The 19844-nt window shown below is 41.0% G+C and overlaps 1 protein-coding gene across 2 annotated transcripts in view; it reads left to right on the top strand.

The window, feature by feature from the left end:
* The window catches only part of LOC121699644 (deoxycytidylate deaminase-like), a 29393-nt gene extending 12973 nt beyond the window's left edge, over window positions 1-16420 (top strand). For both annotated transcript variants that reach the window (XM_042081947.1, XM_042081946.1), the window contains exons 2-6: window positions 662-739; window positions 6865-7000; window positions 8029-8145; window positions 14613-14709; window positions 15758-16420. In XM_042081947.1, coding sequence (XP_041937881.1) covers window positions 668-739; window positions 6865-7000; window positions 8029-8145; window positions 14613-14709; window positions 15758-15854 — 519 coding nt within the window. In that variant the 5' untranslated portion in view covers window positions 662-667 and the 3' untranslated portion in view covers window positions 15855-16420. The remainder of the gene's footprint in view (window positions 1-661; window positions 740-6864; window positions 7001-8028; window positions 8146-14612; window positions 14710-15757) is intronic.
* The last annotated feature ends 3424 nt before the right edge of the window (window positions 16421-19844 follow it).

The raw sequence follows: 19844 nt of genomic DNA, 5'->3' as shown, positions 1-19844 counted from the left end.
CCCGAGGCAAAATTTCTCTGGCCGAAACTTTTGAGGTGTTTCACTGTGTGAAAAAATGGATATTTCCCCTCCGTTTTTAAAAATAATTCCGTTCATACCAATGCTAAAAACAGCTGGGGAAGGGTGTCGCAAACCTCTCGAGCAAGAGAGATTTCGAACAAACGAGGGAACAACATGTCACAATGCTGAAACACTGCTTTCTCCTGATTACATGCAAAAGTGAAACAGGAGTTTTCCCACATTTCCACTTTGGCCAGAGTTTTCAGAAATAATTGTTTTCAGTGATAAAAACCTTTGTTTCCGTGTAAATCAAAGGGCAAACCACATGGAAATATATGCATTTTTCCTATGTGTAAACGGGGTCTTAGAAGCCATCAGTCTAGCTTCTGGAGACAGCATTTTAGTTGCAAACAAAATCAACCGAATCATGCTCAGATTACGTGATAGATAGGCACGGTTGCTCACCTGTCCATCATTGTACAAAGCCCGCTCATTCAATTTGATGGATCCCAAAAGGTCTGATTCGGGCATAGTTGCTCCTCAATGTAACCATTCCGGACCAAACTTCCTGATCTCAAATGTTGTAGGTGGGGCTAAGTTCAGCTGGCTTTTATGCTAATACTCCTGTATTGTTTTTTTCTCTCTTTCCTGACAAATATAGAATAAGATGGACAACGATACGTATTTCATGGCTGTGGCCGTCCACGCTGCAAAATGGAGCCCGGACCCTAACACTAAGGTATCACTGCCTATAAGTCCAAATAATTCCCCCACCATTCTACTCTTTATGTCATGAAAAGGGAATGGGCCTGCAAGGCTCATCATGGTTCTGTCAGGTTCTTTATACAGGTTCTGAATATAGTAATTTAGCGCTCATATTCAAATAAAAATATGATATATACTGTATATATATACCAGTACTGTATTTTTCACTAGGGCTAAATGACTACCACAAAGGATGAGAAATGAAATAAATAAGTAACTAAAGCAGACTAGAAGTAGTATACATATTGACAGAGTATGTTCACAATATTTTAAAAATGCATCTTTATGATGACACGTTGCCATGGTCAGAAACTAAGTTACTTTACCTTAAAATGTTGCATATAGTTTACATTTCAACATTGATTAGGTTTTGGTTGTCGGTGATTTTATTGCACCCCTTTCAAGCTGCACAATTATTTCTCTGCGTGCGTGCATGCGTGTGTGGTGTGTGTCTGTGTATATGGATGCTTTGGTTAGTGTTATGTTAGTGTTTAGGACTAAAACACATATTTTTCCAATCATGGTCTGATTCAGTTTTCAATTTTGTCTGTCTGTTCTTTGCCATCTCCTTAGTAATAATATAATATTACTATATTAGCCTTTGGAATTAAAATAACCCCACGTCATCACATACCCTTTACCATATCTCACGATTGGCATGGGGTACTTTCCATAAGATCATCTCTCAATGCAAATCAAACCAGCTATTAGGCTATCTGAACTAAAACCATCCCAATCTCTAGGTATGTTGAAGGGTATGTGATGATGTGGGATTATTTTAATTCCAAAGGCCAAGGGAACTTTTTCAGGATGTATAGTACCCTGAATCCATGAAATAACTGGCCTTTAAAAATAAAAATCTGCCTGCTTCTAAGGGAATTTAACAAAGGGGTATGAATACTTATGCACCCTGTATTTTAATGAAGAACATTTATTTATTTACGATACATTATTAATTTACTAAGATTTTTTTAAATTCCTCTTTTTAGTCAACTTTAGCATGGGGCTGAAGACTTTTTATTGGAGTCTCTAAGTCTTGGGGCTGCATTTTGCACACCAGCGCATGGCGTAAAACTCGTTTTCCACCCGCGCAAAGTTGAATTCGGTATTTTGCACGCTTATTTTTTATTCATTGGTTTAAAATGATGTTACGCCCCAAACACACCCATATGACTGATTAAAAAACCTAGGAACACCTTGTTGCGCCATGCGCTCCACGTTTGATAACGAAACCCCTCTCAATCTGAACTGGACATCCTACTAAATTTGAATAGACTTTTGACGAGTGACGATGCACTTTAGAATGTCGTGATGGGACTCTTGAGTCTCTAAGGGACTTTTCGTTATTTATAAACGGGGCCACCGGAAGGATTTTAAGTGCTTCAATCAAAAGTAGCAAGACCCTACCCTGCCTGCAAAAAAAATTACAACGACCCTTCAGTAGCATTTTCAAAAAAGGCATGTCCCTCCCCGGCCAATTGTCGATATCTTCCGCCCACGCTTTAAGTGCTACGAAAACACATCGACTTCAACTACTGTTCTAACATCAACCTCTGCTTTCTGATCTTACACATCCCACTTCACCAAGATGGTGGCCATTTCAGTAGATTTACTCACTAACATTGTTGTGGAAACACAATAAGCATGGAAACTAAATGCACACTTCCTGCAACTGCATTAGCCTAATTGAAATAAGTTACTCCTAGTAAGTATTCACATGAAATAAAACAATAAAACACTGAGACCATTCAACAAAGCACACTGGGTAATAACAAATTCAACACATGAACTTGTTGCTATGGACTCGTCTCTAGGCTTCCTCAGTCATTGTAAAGCTGTCTATGTTGTAAAGCTGCCGAAGCTGAACATTATCCAAAACTCAATTTCTCAGACGAGCGTCAATTTGGGAGCTTGCTACACTCCTTTCTTCTCAAATGACTTGAAAAGGCCGTTTGCACAATTTCACAAATAATCACAGGGACCGAAAAATACCTAACATGCCAACTAGTGTTAATTTCGTCAGACGAGACGAGAGGAAATATGTTCGTCAACTACCTTTTTTTTCATGACTAAACGAGACGATGACAAGACGGCAGTAATGTCCTGAAACACTGACTAAGACTATCTTAAGATGAATTATTGTTGACGAAAAAAGACGAGACTAAAATGTTTTGCATGAAATAAGAACTAAGATAAAATCTCTCTTCATTTTCGTCTACAAAATGAGAAGACAGAATATCTAGCTGTTATGTTTTCAAAATATTCCGAATGAGTTCATACGCAACAGCTTTCCTGTAGGCTAGTCTACGTGCTGTTGCTGCAACCCTGTGGCTGCAACACGAAACTACATGGAACAAGAACACTGGAGATTTCTGCCAGAGTTACCAACTAACTACCTAAGCTTTATGCCACAATGCTACATACCCAGAAGTTGAAGCTTCTCTCATACAAATTAACATCCACCAGAATGTTCATACGAAAATGTTCATCATGTAATGTCAACTATTTAACTAGTTAGACTGATGATGCAAAGTTTGCTAGCAAGTAAGCTAGGGGCGGTGGTAGTGTAGTGGTTAAGGAGCTGGGCTAGTGTGCAGTAGCCTGAAAGTTGTCGGTTCAATTCCCAGCTTCCACCGTTGTGCCCTTGAGCAAGGCACTTAACCCCAAGTTGTTCTGGGACAATGTGATCCCTTGTAATGTAGCTGACATATGTAAGTCACTTTGGTCAAGAAGTGTCTGCTAAATGTAATGTAATGTAATGTAATATGGAAAGTTCGCTAGCAAGTTAGCTATGGCTAAGATGGAGAGTCTGTTTGGGGAATGTGTTGTATTTGGGCGCATATCGCCATCTAGCGAGGCGGAGTAAAACATTAATACTTTGGTCTACGACAGTGTTTCTCAAACTTTTTCAGTTTCAGGACCACTTAACTAACCCTAGCTAAAAAAACACACTTTGAGAAACACTGGTCTACGAATATGACAGTGGTCCAGTCAAATCTTTTACTGTCTATGGTCAAATCCCAGCCGAGCTATAACTGTAGCTCGACTTACCTGTGCATGTAAACATACTGACTGACAAAAAATCAGAATGAGTAATTATAACAGACGAGTAGCCCTGTGGACACACAATATTGTTGGAAAATTGAGATGTGTGAAACACTATTTGACTCAAATGGTAATCAGAAATAATTTGTTATAAAAAAAGACTAAAATGTGTTGACTAAAACTGACTAAGACTAAGATACCTTTAGTTTTCTTATGACTAAAACTAGACTAAAATGACGAGACTTTTAGTCGACTAAAACTTGACTAACAAAAATGATATTTGAATGACTAAATATGACAAAGACTAAAAAGGACATTTCGTCACAAGACTAAGACTAAGACTAAATTAAAAATAGGTGACAAAATTAACACTAATGCCAACGTTTTCCGGGTTTATCATTTTAACTTTTCCCCGCTGTCTTGCCGTTTCAGAACAGCGGTCCCCAACCACCGGGCCGTGGGACATTCCTAACCGGGCCGTAGCCTACGACAAGAGTTTTAAAAAGAATGCATGCAAACTAAACTCTATTTAATTCGCAATAATGTCGCGTTTTTACATGGCATAGGCCTATATGCAGTTGTTTGATTGCACGCATGTTTGCATTTTGCAAGGTCTTATTTCTTACGTCTGTCTGTCCCGCCTTCAACACTTTACATATTGCCTTCAGCGCTGCGCAGCCTCAGGTCAGCTCACTTCATTTGATCAGTTCTTGGTATGGTAGTGTCACACAAAGTTAGCTAAACTGCTAGAATGAGCAACAAAAAACAAGCATCTTTAGCAGGTCACTGGTCAGAGTGTTCGAGAGCCGCTGCAGAGATTTCTTACAGAAAAAAAGTCACCGCTGCACATTTTAGTGATGAGGACTGGGTGCCAAAACTCGCTTACCTGTGTGGCATATTCGGGTTGCTTAATTACCTCAACCTGTCACTCCAGGGGAGAATGACAACTGTCTTTAAACTGGCAGATAAAGTAGCTGCATTTAAAGCCAAGCTTGATTTGTGGGGACGAATGGGGACGGGTTGTATTTGATATGTTCCAAACAGTAGTGGGGGTTTAGGGAGAGACTGAGGCAGGGCCCTTTCTCTCGCAGCTGGTGCGCAATCACCTTGTTGCGCTTTCAAATGAGTTTGAGCGTTAGGCTACTTCCCATCCTCCAAAGATCCACGGCAAACCAATGAGTGGTTCCCCAACCCATTTGTCAATATCCCGAATAGTCATAACTTGTCAGCGCAGGAGGAAGAGCAGTTGATCGAAATTGCAAATGACGGTGGTCTTAAGAGTGTGTATGAGGAAACCTCTCTGGCGGGTTTTTGGATCAAAACCAAAGCAGAATATCCCGAGATAGCGTAAAAGCGCTGAAAACGTTGCTACCATTTCCCACCACGTATCTATGCGAGGCCGGGTTTTCTGCAATGACTGCAACTAAGACCAAATTGCGCAATCGACTGGACATTTCAAACACACTGAGGGTGTCACTGTCTTCCATCACCCCCTGATGGAACCTTCTTGTTGCAGGGAAACAAGCACAGGGCTCCCACTGATTATATTCGTAATGCACGTTTAGTTCCATTTGTTCCCATATTTTGTTAAGCATGTTCACACTTGATAAATGTAGCTTCAAGTTGTTAAATTTTCATAGTTCATATTGTTCAATTTTCACTTCTTCAAGTTCACGTTTTAAACATTTTTAAGAGTTTGTTACCTTCACTGTTAACTGGAGCTAGTTCTTTTCAAGTAATGCATGCACAACACATTTGGAACATGGAACCCCCGACAACCCCCCCCCCCCCCGGTCCGTGAAAAAAAAAAATGGGAATCAAACCGGTCCATGGTACATAAAAGGTTGGGGTCCCCTGCCGTAGAATATCCCATATTACTGTAATACTCTCATAACATTAGTCCTGCATTCTGGCCTGTCTCTGTGTTGTCCTGTTGTTACCCCTTGCCCTTCCAGTGAAACAGATGTATTCAAATCATCGTTTTGCTTGCTTGAATGCGAACTCCGAGTGCATCTAGGCCTATTTAAGTTAACGACGTGGTTGTCGTGAGAGCACGATTCATTGGCGCTTGCAGTGTTCGGCCGTAGGCTATGTCTACGTGCGCACCTGCCACTCAGCTACGAGTAGACAAAGAATTCCCCCTGTATATTCACTCCAAGTTGGCCTACCATAACTTACCAACTCTACACTGTAGACCATAAACTGACTATTTATATGACCAATGTATTTGTTCAACTTTATGAAGCAGAATTACGCACTGCTACTTGGAACATAACACATTTTTGTTGGCAGGAGAGAGAATGACAGCGATTAACAAATTGCACTTGTTGCTGGTTACCAATAAACAGGGCCTACTATATATTTTTTTGGCAAACAACGAAAACAGAAAGGATGGAGACAGCAAAGCTAGAGATGGGCAGGAACAAGGTCAATTGGTAGAAATAATATAATTTATAAATTTATAAAATAATAATTAATTTATAAAATAAATTTATAAATAACGAACAGTCCCTAAGGTCCCGTCCCGTGACAACCTTAAAGGAAAACTAGGCAGGATTAGCTATATTTCCCCTTCTGCTGGAGAAATCGTGCATTATGCTATTTCAAACTGTGGAAAAAGGTAACGATGGATTTGTTTACAAGCTAGCGAAATGGTTAGCATAAGTTTGGCAGAACAATGTGGATGTTACAAGGTAAGAAACACGATTTAAAACGTGTTTCTTGTTTCTCACTTCTCTTTCCGGGACGGTAGTCTCAATGTTGCAAGGTTGGTTTTCCACCTGGGGATGCTAGGGGCAGCGGGGAAAGTCACCATTTTCACCGGAACAGGTCATTTAACCATCCAAATGATTTCTAAATGGGTATATTACGTTGAAATAGTTGGCAAATTCTCCTTTAAGACTCACAGGCTCTGTTGCCTCCTCTGCTGGCGAGCCGGGATGTTCAATGACATTCTTCAGTTCACAGTTCCATCTTTGTGGCCCCTGCTTTTTGTCTTGCAGAAATATCCCTTTTCTTGACCTCATCTGACATGTTGACATTATTTCTTCCAAGGTCGGGGCCTGCATTGTGAACCCGGATAAGAAGATTGTGGGCATCGGCTACAATAGGATGCCGAATGGCTGCCCCAATGAATCGCTGCCTTGGGCTCGAGAGAGTGAGGACCCACTTGGAAATAAATATCTGTATGGTGGGTAGCGTATCTTAATTCAAACTTTTCATCATCATCATCATCATCACCATTATTACCAGACTCAGGATCCATTCAAGACACAGACAACACAGACAGGACATACAACTTACATTAGAAAGGATAAGGCAAACAAAACACATTGCACTTCTATGAAAGACACCTGTATTTCCACAGGGGTGACTGGTAGTATTGTACTAATCCTAGAATTGGCTAACAGCATTACAATGTTCTGGAAGACAACATTTGAATTTGTACATCAAACTTAAAGGAAACATATGTAAGATTGTGGCCAAAACTGGAACTGCAATCACTTTGAAATTACTTTAGAGCTGTGTATCACCTCCCCCTCCATCCTGACTCGAGGTGGCCAACCCGGATGCTGAAAAACTAATGACTTTGTGATTAGTAGATAAGTGGAGGGTGGCGCATCAGGCCAAAACACAACATGACATGACAAAACACAACATCAGTTAAGGGCTGCAACATAAGGGCTAACATAATGTCTAGTGACATATTAGGGCCATTTTGTGATTAATTGAAATACATTTCTTATATATGGTTCCTTTAATAACGTCAATAACGCCTGAAAGGTGCTGATCCGTGCATTAATGAATACAATTTTAAAAGGAAAACATGGGTAAATTGACCCAACTCTGCCTCTGGTTGGCTTTCCATGAAATTTTACTCCTTACACCTTAGCCAATCATCATCACTTTTGCAGTTGTCTCGCCCACTGCAAAACACTTTGCAGCTCCTGTGTCTGAGAGAGCCTGGTTGGATGAAAGCAGCTTCAATGAAGTAACTACATAGTAACGCTAGTAACCCGCCACATTTTATTGTCAGTAATGTTAACGGGTCGAAACGATGGAAACAGTAATTGGATAGATTACTGAACTAACGCTGTTAGTAACGCCGTTGTTTCCATCTCTGCTCATCAGAAAGCTACCATTCCAACACGTAACTCAGTGATGTGTATGTAATTGTTGCCTTCTCTGATGGCTGTTCCTCTCCATCCTTGGTTGCAGTGTGCCATGCTGAGCTGAACGCCATCATGAACAAAACCTCGGCAGATGTGAAGGGCTGCACCATTTATGTGTCCCTGTTCCCCTGCAATGAGTGTACCAAGATCATCATCCAATCAGGTGAGGAAGGGTGGAGCAAATGAGGCAAGGATGAAGGACAGGAAAAAACTCAATCTGTACTGGCCTCACTTACGGCTTGCGTGCGTTGCAGTGCTGGAGATGCATCCCGTTCACTTTACATGGGGTTACGTCATCCGTTGCTGAACTGAATTGTGGGTATATTGCGTCGCGTTGCTCCCATCGCTTGCGTTGAGAAATTTACGGTTATACCTTTACCGTATTTACGGTTATACCTTAAGTAATTTGCATAGCTACCGTCGGGAACACCCACTGGCATGCGTTGACGGAACGCAACTGTGTGTGGAAGCCGTAAATGCTATTTTCTGCTTCTGCGTTGAATCGACGGCGTACCCCCGCAGACCCCTCTGCGTCGTCGCAAACCCCTTTCCGACCCCTCCATCGTAGCTCAACGTGCACCTCCAAAAAATTGTAACTTTGCGTCGAGGCAACGCAGACCACAAGAACTGTGATTGGTCAATTCGTCCTGTGTATTGATAGTCAGTGTTTCAAGCAGCCTACTGTGGGGAGTTAGCAACATGCTAGTTCACGGACATAAGCTTTGCAAATAACCAAATAAATAAATTTTGGTTACAATGACGGGGTTATCCGTTTGTAAAGTGTCTATATATCAGTAACTGATTCATTCCATGTCAATTCAACCAGGGCCCACGCACTTAGGTCTCAAATGACCAGGTGTACCTATGTTATCCAGGAGACACACTAGATACTAGTCATTAGATCAAAATAAACGTTCAAAAAAACTAACAAGTCAAAGAAAATCTTTCTGGGGTGAGATCATAGAAGAGATACAGTACTCCAGAATTATTGGCACCTCTGCTAAAGATGACTAAAAACCCGGTATAAAAAATAATCTGTTGGTGATTTATTGTAAAAAAAAAAAAAAAATAGGAAAAATACAACCTTGAAGGGATGCAAATTTATTTTCAGTAAAAGGAAAATCTTATAAAGAAATAAATATTTTTAAGGAAAGCATGTTGCTCACAATTATTGGCACCCCTGAAAAAATCTTATATACAAAACCTAACAGAAGCATTTTCATATCTAATTTCAATTTATTTAAGTTAATCAGAGTGTCTGTGAACTTTCCGCAGTAGTTCATGACTTTCTTTTTCACTATGGTATAAAAATAAAGTCACACAAAGGCTAAATCCTCTAGTCATTTTTCAACATCGAAAAGAGAATATACTAAATTTAAATAAAAAGAAAGTGTGTTGCCATAAGTCAGAGAATGTCTATGAAAACTAGGTACTTTGTTGAAAATTCCTATATTTACAGTTAAAACAATAATTAAAAGGTTCTAATCATCTGGAAATGTGACGAACATGCTTGGACAAAGACCCATGGTTATCTTACCCATGCACAGTATGGAGGATGGTAAGATAGGAAAAAATCCATAAGAACCACTGTTGGAGACTTAAGCTTACAGACAAAGGTATCATCTTGGGGTCACCAAGATGACCTCAAAAGTGACCTCACTGCTAATAGATTATTTAGAGGGCATGCCAGGTAAGAGCCTGTCCAATCATTTAATTACCAATGTAAACGGCAGGAGTTACTGAATGGTGCAGTGACTTTGTCTGGAAGTGTGGTCTATTGTCAGATGAAATGAAAATTTTTGGATAGAAACACTTTAGGTGTGTTTGGCATACATAGAAGAATGGGTATACTGAAAAGGACCCCATGCCTAATGAGAATTATGGTGGAGGGCTGTGTGGGGCTGTTTTTATTCCCAAAGGCCTTGGGAACCAGGGCCGTAGTCACCATAGACTTTGGGGGGGACGTGACCAAAATGTCCCCCCCAATATTCGGACATAGAAAAATAAAGAAAGAAAAAAAAGGCTATAGGCTATTACAGGAAACCAACAAGTCCCGCCATCTGAAATGCAATCAAACGTAAATAACGCACAAATTAGTGACCTGTTGATGGTTTCAGAGAGAGTAGCCTACACTGTGAGTCCTGGAGGTTTTGCGTTTGATGCGTGCGCTATCAAAAGCTTCCTGCACCCTGCTGCGGTGCAGGCTGTCAACAATATCGCAAAAGATACCAGTACAATTCTCACAAAACTTGTTGGAAAGGTGTAGCACTGTCTAAGGAAACCCCATTCATTTTTGAAGCAATTCAGAATCAGACTCAAAGGGAACTTTGAAGCAATTCCATATTGTAGCCTATTTTCTCGCAATGATAGCGAAAGTGAAACGTAGTGTCCTTGTATTTGAATTTGTGCGTGCCTGTGTCATTCATTTCTTTCACGTCTTACAACATAAATAATGCATTCATATGCTAGTAGTAATGTCAGAAATGAACCGGTTTATAAGCCTCTTAGAAATGGTTGTTGCATCTTGCATGTTACATTTAGATGCATCCATGCAGGCAAAACGTAGCACTCAAATGTGGCGACAGCACAAAAGTTGAAAAAACTTTTACAATGGCGGTGATAGCCTACAGTTAATGTGAATCGCGGACAATAACCAAAGAAAGGAATTTCCACCTCCATTCACTAAATAAAGGCTGTGTTTCTACATGTTAACACAAAACGTAATTTCTATCAGAAACCAGCCTATAATGCATAGGGTAACTTGAGGTGAGTCAGACAGAAGAGGGACCTGACTTAGTAGGCTAGCCTATCTTGAATCCCATCCCGTTCAAACTATCTTAAAATTGTGTGATTAGCCGCCAGAATAATAAAATCAAAATACAAAATATGATTGGGCTATAGGTCCAAACCTATGAGTAAGCATTCAGTGTAATATAGAGGTTATCAAAGATACTCTAGTTTGTATTTTCTTTTAAAATATACATTTTGGAGACAAATGGAGTCATACCACAGGTCTATATCCAGGGATGGATGATTAAATGGACCTTCTGGGCCCAAGAGCTCAGGGGGCCCTGAAGACTAAGACTGTGTGAAGTTGCTTCTCCGCCCTTCTCTTCTATTTCCACAAAACTCACAAGTCGTCATAATATAAAGGGTCATTTTATTTAAGTCTTCCGGGGAAGTATGCCCCCGGGCCCCCTATCTTAACTGGGGTAGGTTTTTTGCATCTATGCCCAGGGGTTCATAATCCATCCGTGCCTATGTCCGTCAAAAGTTTGGTATATCCTAATTGACTGACTTAACTAATGACTTGTTTGTGATTTTAATAATATTTTTGCATGGCAGGAAATGTATTGAAATTCTGTTATTGAAATTCACACCGCACCACAAATTTGGTCCCCCCCAATGTTGACATCATGGCTACGGCCTTGTTGGGAACCTAACTAAGGTACCAAAACAAACGTCCAGATCTAAACATATGGTTTGCTGAACAAAAAATCAAGCTTCGGACATTTCCATCTCAGTCCCCTGTTCTAAACTACATAGAAAAACAGTGGGGTGAGTCAAAGAGGAAAATGCACAAGTGTGGACCTAGGAATCTGGACGATTTGGGTAGATTTTGTATAGATAAATGGTCTTAAATCCCTTGCTTTGTATGAACGGGATGCATCTCCAACTTTATGGGGTGTCATAGGAGAATATTACAAGCTGTTTCATTGGCAAAGGGAGGCTTATGAAGGTATTACAAGCAGGAGTGCCAATAATTGTGAGCAACGTGTTTTTGTTAAAAATATTTATTTCTTTATGAGATGTTCCTTTTACTCAAAATAAATTTGCTTCCGTTCAAGGTTGGATTTTCCTATTTTTTCATTGTGAGATTACAATAAATAACCGACAGAATTTTTAAACCAGTTTTTAGTCAACTTTAGCAGAGGTGCCAGAGGCCCACTGGTTAGCACTCTGGACTTGTAACCGGAGGGTTGCCGGTTCGAGCACCGACCAGTGGGCCGCGGCTGAAGTGCCCTTGAGCAAGGCACCTAACCCCTCACTGCTCCCCGAGCGCCGCCGTTGTAGCAGGCAGCTCACTGCACCGGGATTAGTGTGTGCTTCACCTCACTGTGTGTTCACTGTGTGCTGTTTGTGTTTCACTAATTGACCGATTGAGTTAAATGCAGAGACCAAATTTCCCTCACGGGATCAAAAAAGTATATACTATATAATATACTATACTAATAATTCTGGAGCGTACTGTAAGTGTCTCGCAATGTTCATTTCTATGAGTATGGAAATGTAACCTGACTCCGCCAGATGGATTGCTTCGTATTTGGCCGTGGAGACTCCTAGCTTCCTACTGTAGCTTCCCCAGGAATACTCGAATATTCGGATAAAACATCAGCGATAGCTATGCTCATCTCATCCGTGGACGTCGCCATGTTGTTTAGATTGAACAGTAGCTTCTCGTTTCGTCACAACTAAACCCGCCTCAAAACCAACGCTGATTGGATGTTCGTTTGGTGAACTGCTCCAAATTTTCTCTATCGGAGAGATGCCAGACTAGCCTGGTAAACCAGACCCTGGAATCTTTCAGATTAAGGGTCTGGCCACGAGTAATGAAAATGGCCCAATTCGAGGGGCGGCACCAAGCATGCATTTGAAACTCTCACTGCACGCAGTTGGATAGCGCTACGACCAATCACAACAATTCATCAGTGTCAGTCATCAGTGTAGCTCGCCTTTGTCCCGCCTACACCGATTTGATTGGTCCCTCTCGCTCGAGAGATAGAAGAAATTTGGATCATTGCTCGTGGCCAGAGTATCTTGCGGGCACAATTCAAATTGTGCTCTCGTGAGAACTCTGGATTTCCAGGGTAATGCCAGACTGATCTGCGACTGGAAATCTGAAGCTCGCGAGATCAGGATGGTCTCACGCGGCTAATGGAAATGCACCATAGTTCATCTTTTAGTTCTTAGCATTGTGCAGGCTACATTCACAAATACATTAGCCTACATGAACAGAATATAGAAATAGGAAAATGTCTTGGATCCATTGCAACTGCAAGATTGGTAGCCCAATTAACAGTCAGTGACACTGTGACTTCTATTCTGTGCAAAATGTGACTCTCCGTGCAAAATATGCATGCTGAAAGTTAAAGCTGCAGTTGGCAAGTCTGACAGATTGAGGGAACTTAGCCAAAATGTTGAATGTTTACAACTCTCGTGCCCCTCCCCCACTACCACCGAGCACCCCCTCATCGAGTTTGTGCTCGTCAGTGCGCACCAGAATGCACCAGACTGTGATTGACAGTCAGATATCACATAGCCCTGCTCTGATTGGACCAGAAGAACCAGGAGCTGTGGATTTTTGCAAAACAAATAACAGACTGTAGGTGGAGGTAGAAGTGCAGGTTTTTTTCTAAAACCGGCTGATTTATGTTGTTCTGTCGGAGCACAGTGTCGGTTTCAGTGAATATGATCAAAAAAATCTTGCCAACTGCAGCTTTAAAGGGAATATTAAAATGTTTTACACTGGCCTTTTTTGGGTTACCAGTATGTATTGGTAGACATCCCTGATAACTTAGCCTATACAGTGTCAGATAAACTCCCTTTGGTTTCAGCCAATCAATTGACAGTGTTTCTTTTACTGTCGTCCTGGCTGTCGGAATAGTCCAAATAGCACAAAGGAGTTCGCTAAAATATTGGTGGGGGCAATTTTGTCATCTCAAAATATTGACAAGGACTAGTCCCTAGGGTCCCACCCTAAACCTACGCCCATGCTGTAGTGATAGGCAGAGCTTCCCTGTTTCCCTACATGCACCCCCTCAAAGTGCGCTCCTCATTTGCAAACATTTTTCTCTCTGTGTGCAGATAGGGACAACACATTACTTTTAGGAGTGCATGTTTGTCTTCATTCTCTCTCTCCCTCATTCCATACTTTACTCCATCCATCTATTTTCATCTCACACCTTGAAGCATGGAGGTTTTATATAACTGGAGAGAATAAGTCCCACTCCCATGTTCACGCCCCCAGAGTGTAGCGCTGTAGCTGCCTGGCCGCTTTAGCTGTTGGAATTCAACTTGAACTAGGTAAAACGTTTTTTTTTTTTCCGTATCGACAGTACTCGGTGACCTCGAGAAACGGAGATCTATGTGAAAAATCACTCTTTTTTTTTCTCTTTTAAAGTGTAACTCCAGCTAAATTTGACCCCAGGGTCTTTTTCTGCATTACTCAAATACTGTAAGCCGAGACAGTATTTTTCATTGATCAACCACTACAGAGCTTGTCCCAGTATACGCTATAGCCCCAAATCACAAACAGTGGATTAGCTAAGGGCGGTAAGCTAAAAGCTTCCCAACCGTCCCCCTACCAGCTCCTCCTACCCAGTATCGCAAGGATTCGTTGGGCTGTCACGTTTGGTTAATCTAATATTCGTGCTGGGGTTGGAGGAGCTGGTAGGGGGACAGTTGGTTCTCTAACTATATTATTGTATTATTGATGTTTTATGTGTAGGGACATGTCAGGTCAGCTCCTGCTCAGCCTGTCATACAGGTAGTTGACTTCCTTTCTCTCTCTGTCTCTCTCTTTCTCCATTCCTCTCTCCCTCCCTACATCCCTCCCTCTGTTACCTACAGGTATAAAGGATATGATTTATTTGTCAGACAAGTACAAAGGCGAGAACACTACAAAAGCCTCCAAAAGAATGCTTGATTTGGCAGGAATCCCATACAGGTGAGTCTCCAGAGCTCCTCATCTAGCACCTACTCTGCCATTGACATGAGGGAAAGAGGGGGAAAGAGAGGGGGCCAGACATGCTTCATGTACATCTAGCTGGTTGTTCTAAGGTTAACTCTCAGCCAGACAAATAAAAAATGTGGCATTGCTGCATTGTTCATTCACAAATATGGCCGTGTGTGTGTGTGCAGCCTTACTATACACTGTGCTTTGTGTAGCTATTTGAACACAGGTATGCTCTTTGTCTGTGTGCATGTGTGAGTGTGTTGCAGTGTGTACTCACCAGTCAAACATACAGTGTGTATGTGTATGTGTGTGTGTGTGTGTTTGTGTGTGTGAGAGAGATGGACTGTGTGATGCAGTAGTGTGTGTGTGTGTGTGTATGTGTGTGTGTGTGAGAGAGAGAGAGATGGACTGTGTGATGCAGTAGTGTGTGTGTTCATACCAAGAACCATAACTACAACTATAACGGCAAAAAAGTATTGTTCTGGCTAATATGGACGACAACATCCACACATAAATTATAACAATAACAATATGAAGAACGATATCATTGGGGATCACTTTTAAAATAAAAAGCTGACGGCCATTCAGATTCCATCAAACTCTAGCATGTATTCATCAACATGAGGAGAGATTTTCCTAAAAGGTGTAGGGAAAGTATTTTGACGAGATGACAAAAGGGTTATTATGTTAGTGGGAGATGGGGGGGATGGGGGATGGGGGGGATAGCTGAAGGAAGGAGAGGAGTGAGTAGGACTGGAGAATGAGCAAAGATGGGGTTAACTGCTCTACTGGAAGTGCCAAGACTGATAGATGGGGATAAACTCACTGAACTGTGCTTGTTGGGGGAGGTTATAGTTAACGCTGTGAATTTGAACCCCCCCCCCTTCTTGTTTCACTCAAGTTTGGGTGAATTTCATTCAAAGCATCACAAGAGAAAAAGTTCACTTAAACTTTTTCTTAAACAAAATATTTTCCCTTTTTTTCCATTTGTGTGTGTGTGTGTGTGTGTGCATGTGTATCATGTGTGTTTGTGTGTCAGGGTTGTTCTGCCAGCTTCCAGAGAGATCGTCATTGATTTTGGTGAAATTGCGCCTGGTCTATTTGGTAATCCACCGGCTGATCCACCAGCTGATTGACGTCCGGCCCTCTCCACTATCCTTCCTCTACCACTGATGGCTTCTGTTCTCTCCTTCTCAACACAATCACTGCCTCTGAAGATCTGAATTTAGGTGATCGTAGGGAGCTGGTGTATTTAGTCTGTTATACTTTTACTTTGAGTCTTTTAACCTGCAAATGTTTTAAAACTTTGTAAAAAATATATATATTACTAAAAGCTTTGGAATGTAAATAGTGGCAACACTATTCCTAAGCTGTCAGCAGCACAGGCTGTCACCCTTAGTGCCTTTAAAATAGTTGAGTTTGTATCTCATTTTTTCTGGGTTTGTATCTATTTACCTTCATTTTTCCCCTAACAGCAAGTATAATGCTATTAAATGTAATCTTCCACATGTATTACTGAAGTACTGCCTTTTAGAAATGTTTAATGACTAATAGTCAAGTTTAGATATAGTGGGTCTGTTATGTCCATTTTGAAGGCATTGTTGTGAATGGCTTTTTAATTCAATGCAACATATAGCTTACCAAATGCATTTTCTGTTTGACTCCACTACTGCTGTGACAAAATAAAATCAGCCAAAACCTGTGTATTCCATTCATCATTCATACTGTCATAAACATCAGCTATTAGGTAGGCTACTCTAAGTCATGGGGGTCAAAGGTCACGGTCACATGGGTAATTGTACCATGAAGACTACTCTTTCGCTGGCACCTGTTCATCTTCTACACAGCTCTGTGGGCTTGTTTCAAAAAGGTTGCATCACTGTAACTTACAGTAAAATATCATTATCAAATAAAAACTGTTTAAGCTGTTCATTTACAAGGGATTCAAATTCTTTAGCAGACAGTCTGGAGATAGGCTAATAGTTATGTAGGATAGTGGGATCACCTTTAATAGTGGAAGGACAATCGCTGACTTCCAAGAGCAGGGGATTGACCCACTGCAAAAGCTAAAGTTGAAAGTAGAGGCAATCGACTGATCCCTATCCCCGCCCATGAAAACGCAAATAAGCCTACATGTTTACAGTAGCACCAGCCGCACAAGCTCAGACAAGCACCCGCCCTCAGCCTTTTCGATAGCTAGCATAGTTAGCTAATCTTTGCTAATGTCCACTTGATATTACATGGCACCAAGGGGCGAATTCCCGGAAGTAGAAGAATCAATGGAGGCTGGAGGGACCACTTCTCTACTAACCCCCATAGAAGCCCATTCATTTTAGGATTTTTTTTAAATGCCATAACTTCATATAGCATATATCCTGTGCCGACATTGTAGCTTCTGTATTATCTACATAAACAATATAGAAGGCAAAACAGGCTCAGCTACCTCGTATGTAACGTTGAGGTTCCCGTAAGAAGTATAGTTAGCGAGTCCGGTTGTAGGGGAAGCTAACGCACCGTAGGGAGATAACCGTATTGTTTGGATAAGAAGCTCAGTCAAAGTCCTTATAGGCAAGTCCCTCCACTCGGCGGCCATTTGACAACGCTTTTTGGGCACTCGTCAGGCATCCATTTCGGCAAAAATGCGCGTGCGCAAGGCTTCACGACACCAATCTTGGTCCAGCGGCGAGATCACAACACATGATTGGCACGATGTCTTCACAACACACCATATGATTGGCTCAATGTATTTACATGTCAACGTTTTGCCGAGGAAGGGGTGGGATATGCGTAGACAACGGCCATATTGGCGTGACAAACTAAGCCCCATGCAATTCTATGGAGTATTTTTTGAATGCTGTGTCTCTACATTAGAAAGTCTCTGGCTCAGTCCGGCCAGCACGGAAACTCATGAACAAAGCTATGTATGTTAAGGTAAAGCTAATGAAAAATGGCACGATAATTATTTGAGGTTTTCGATGGATTGACCATAGGTCAGAAAAGTGAAGATTAGCTTCTAGTGCTAGGTAGCAGTGGCTATAACTTTAAGTAGGCTATAACTTTTTTGTTTGTTTAACCATGACTGTTTTTGAAGATGATCATGTGTGGTAGTTTCAACATTAACACGACTTGATATCCAGAGGTGGAAAGTAACGAAATACATTTACTCACGTTACTGTATTGAGTCGTTTTTCTGTGTATTTTGTATTTTTTAAGTAGTTTATAAAATCGGTATTTTAAATTTTACTTGATTACATTTTGAGTGAAGTATTGTACTTCGCTACATCAAAAATCCCATCCGTTACTTGAGTAAAAAAAAAGTTAAGACTAATGAAAACGGAAAGGGAGAGAAAAAAATCGCGCCCTAAACCACTAGCCTAGTGATAATGATCAGCATGTAGCCTACAACAGGACATGAATCAAGCTGGCGCCATGCAGTCTTTCTGAAAGTGATGGAGACTGGATCACGAAATGCATCAGATTAGCCTAACCTATGAAAGTGTATATTCGCTATTCCAATCGGTTGTCTCAGTTCGTTTTAGCACTAATGATTGAGGAGATATTTAAGCAAACACCATGGGATTTCGTGTTTTGACGTTTGTGCTCACCTTTCTTTGGAAAGAAGTTTATTAGCAGTTGTTTCCCCTCATTTTGATGTCTCTCTTTTTCCTGTTTTGGCCTTTGTTTTTAGTAACCTGACTTGGCTTTCTTGGAGAAAGACATTGCACCAGCAGCAAAACAATTAGCGGTCCACTACTAGCCATGCTCAACTAAATAAACAAAAGAGACTACCTTATGAATCGTGCAGGCGGACTAAACCATTTAGCTCTTTAGCAAGGGAGAGTGAGAGTGACCTTACACAGTTTTCACCATGTTTTGTATACAAAATCCAGTCAGTCAAACTTTAAATTTCATCTGACATTCATTTTGACATTTAATTTGGAAGTTAAAATATTCAGGTAAAATAAATATATGGTGGAAATAAGTATTGAACGCTTAATTTTCTTTTCAGTAATTAGCCTGAACTTCCAGTGAGTCTATTCAAAATTTTCACCACACATTATATTAACACACATATAAAAAATCCAAACATAAGAGTTTTGAGTTGGAATGACACAGGAAAAAAGTATTGAACGTGCCTACTGAAATTTCTTCAATACTTTGTGGAAAAGCCTTTGTTTGTAAAGACAGCTTCAAGACATTTCCTGTATGACAAAACTTATTGGTCGCAGTATCAGGTCTGATTTTGGCCCATTGTTGCAAAGGTCTTGGGAGAGCTTTTTGCTTTTATCCATCATGAAATGTTTCTTGTGTGACACCTTGGTAATGAAAAACCTTTTTATAGCCCATCAATATGTAGGCTACTAACCAAGCTTATATTAATTTGCACAGATAGAAAGGATAACTACTCTCTATACAGATTCCAGCTCGTTCCTTCCCTTTCCTTGCCTTAGTGCTTTTTCTTAGCGTGTTCAATACTTTTCCCCTGTGTTATTCCACTTTATTACATGACTCTACTTATGGAGTTGTTTGGATTTTTTATGTGTGGATTACCTGAGTTATTACTAATGCCTGGTGAAAATGTTGTGCCCCCTGTATTCCACTTTTCACGGGCCCTCTCCTCCATTGGGGCCCTATACTTCCCACTTTCCCCCCCAGTACGACGCCCTTTAATCTGCTGAACCTTCTGCTCGTTTCCAAATATTAAAAAAACTCTCTGCAACTCAATATTGGCCTGCCTGCCTCAGCTGCCTGTGAGGGGCTTTTCAGTTGTGCTGGATTACTGTTCACTGCAAAGCGACCCAAGGATGAGTGCAACTAACTTTGAAAATCAACTACTGCTCAAACTTAAAGGAGAACTCCGGTGATTTTTCACATAGATCTCCATTTCTCAATGTCCTTTTCAGGCAAGTACCTCCACTCGGCGGCCATATTGCAACACTTTTTGGGCACTTATCGTGCATCTATTCCAGCAGAAATGCGTGTGCGTAAGGCTTCACGACACCAATCTTGCTCCAGCAGCGAGATCACAACAGATGATTGCCACGATGTCTTCACAGCACACCACATGATTGGCTCAATGTATTTTACAACACACCACATGATTGGCTTAATGTATTCACATGTCG

The sequence above is a fragment of the Alosa sapidissima genome, chromosome 24, assembly GCF_018492685.1.
Source record: "Alosa sapidissima isolate fAloSap1 chromosome 24, fAloSap1.pri, whole genome shotgun sequence".
In the NCBI taxonomy this organism is placed as follows: Eukaryota; Metazoa; Chordata; class Actinopteri; order Clupeiformes; family Clupeidae; genus Alosa; species Alosa sapidissima.
The sequence above is the reverse complement of the archived record's forward strand: the minus strand, read 5'-3'. Positions and strand labels throughout refer to the sequence as shown.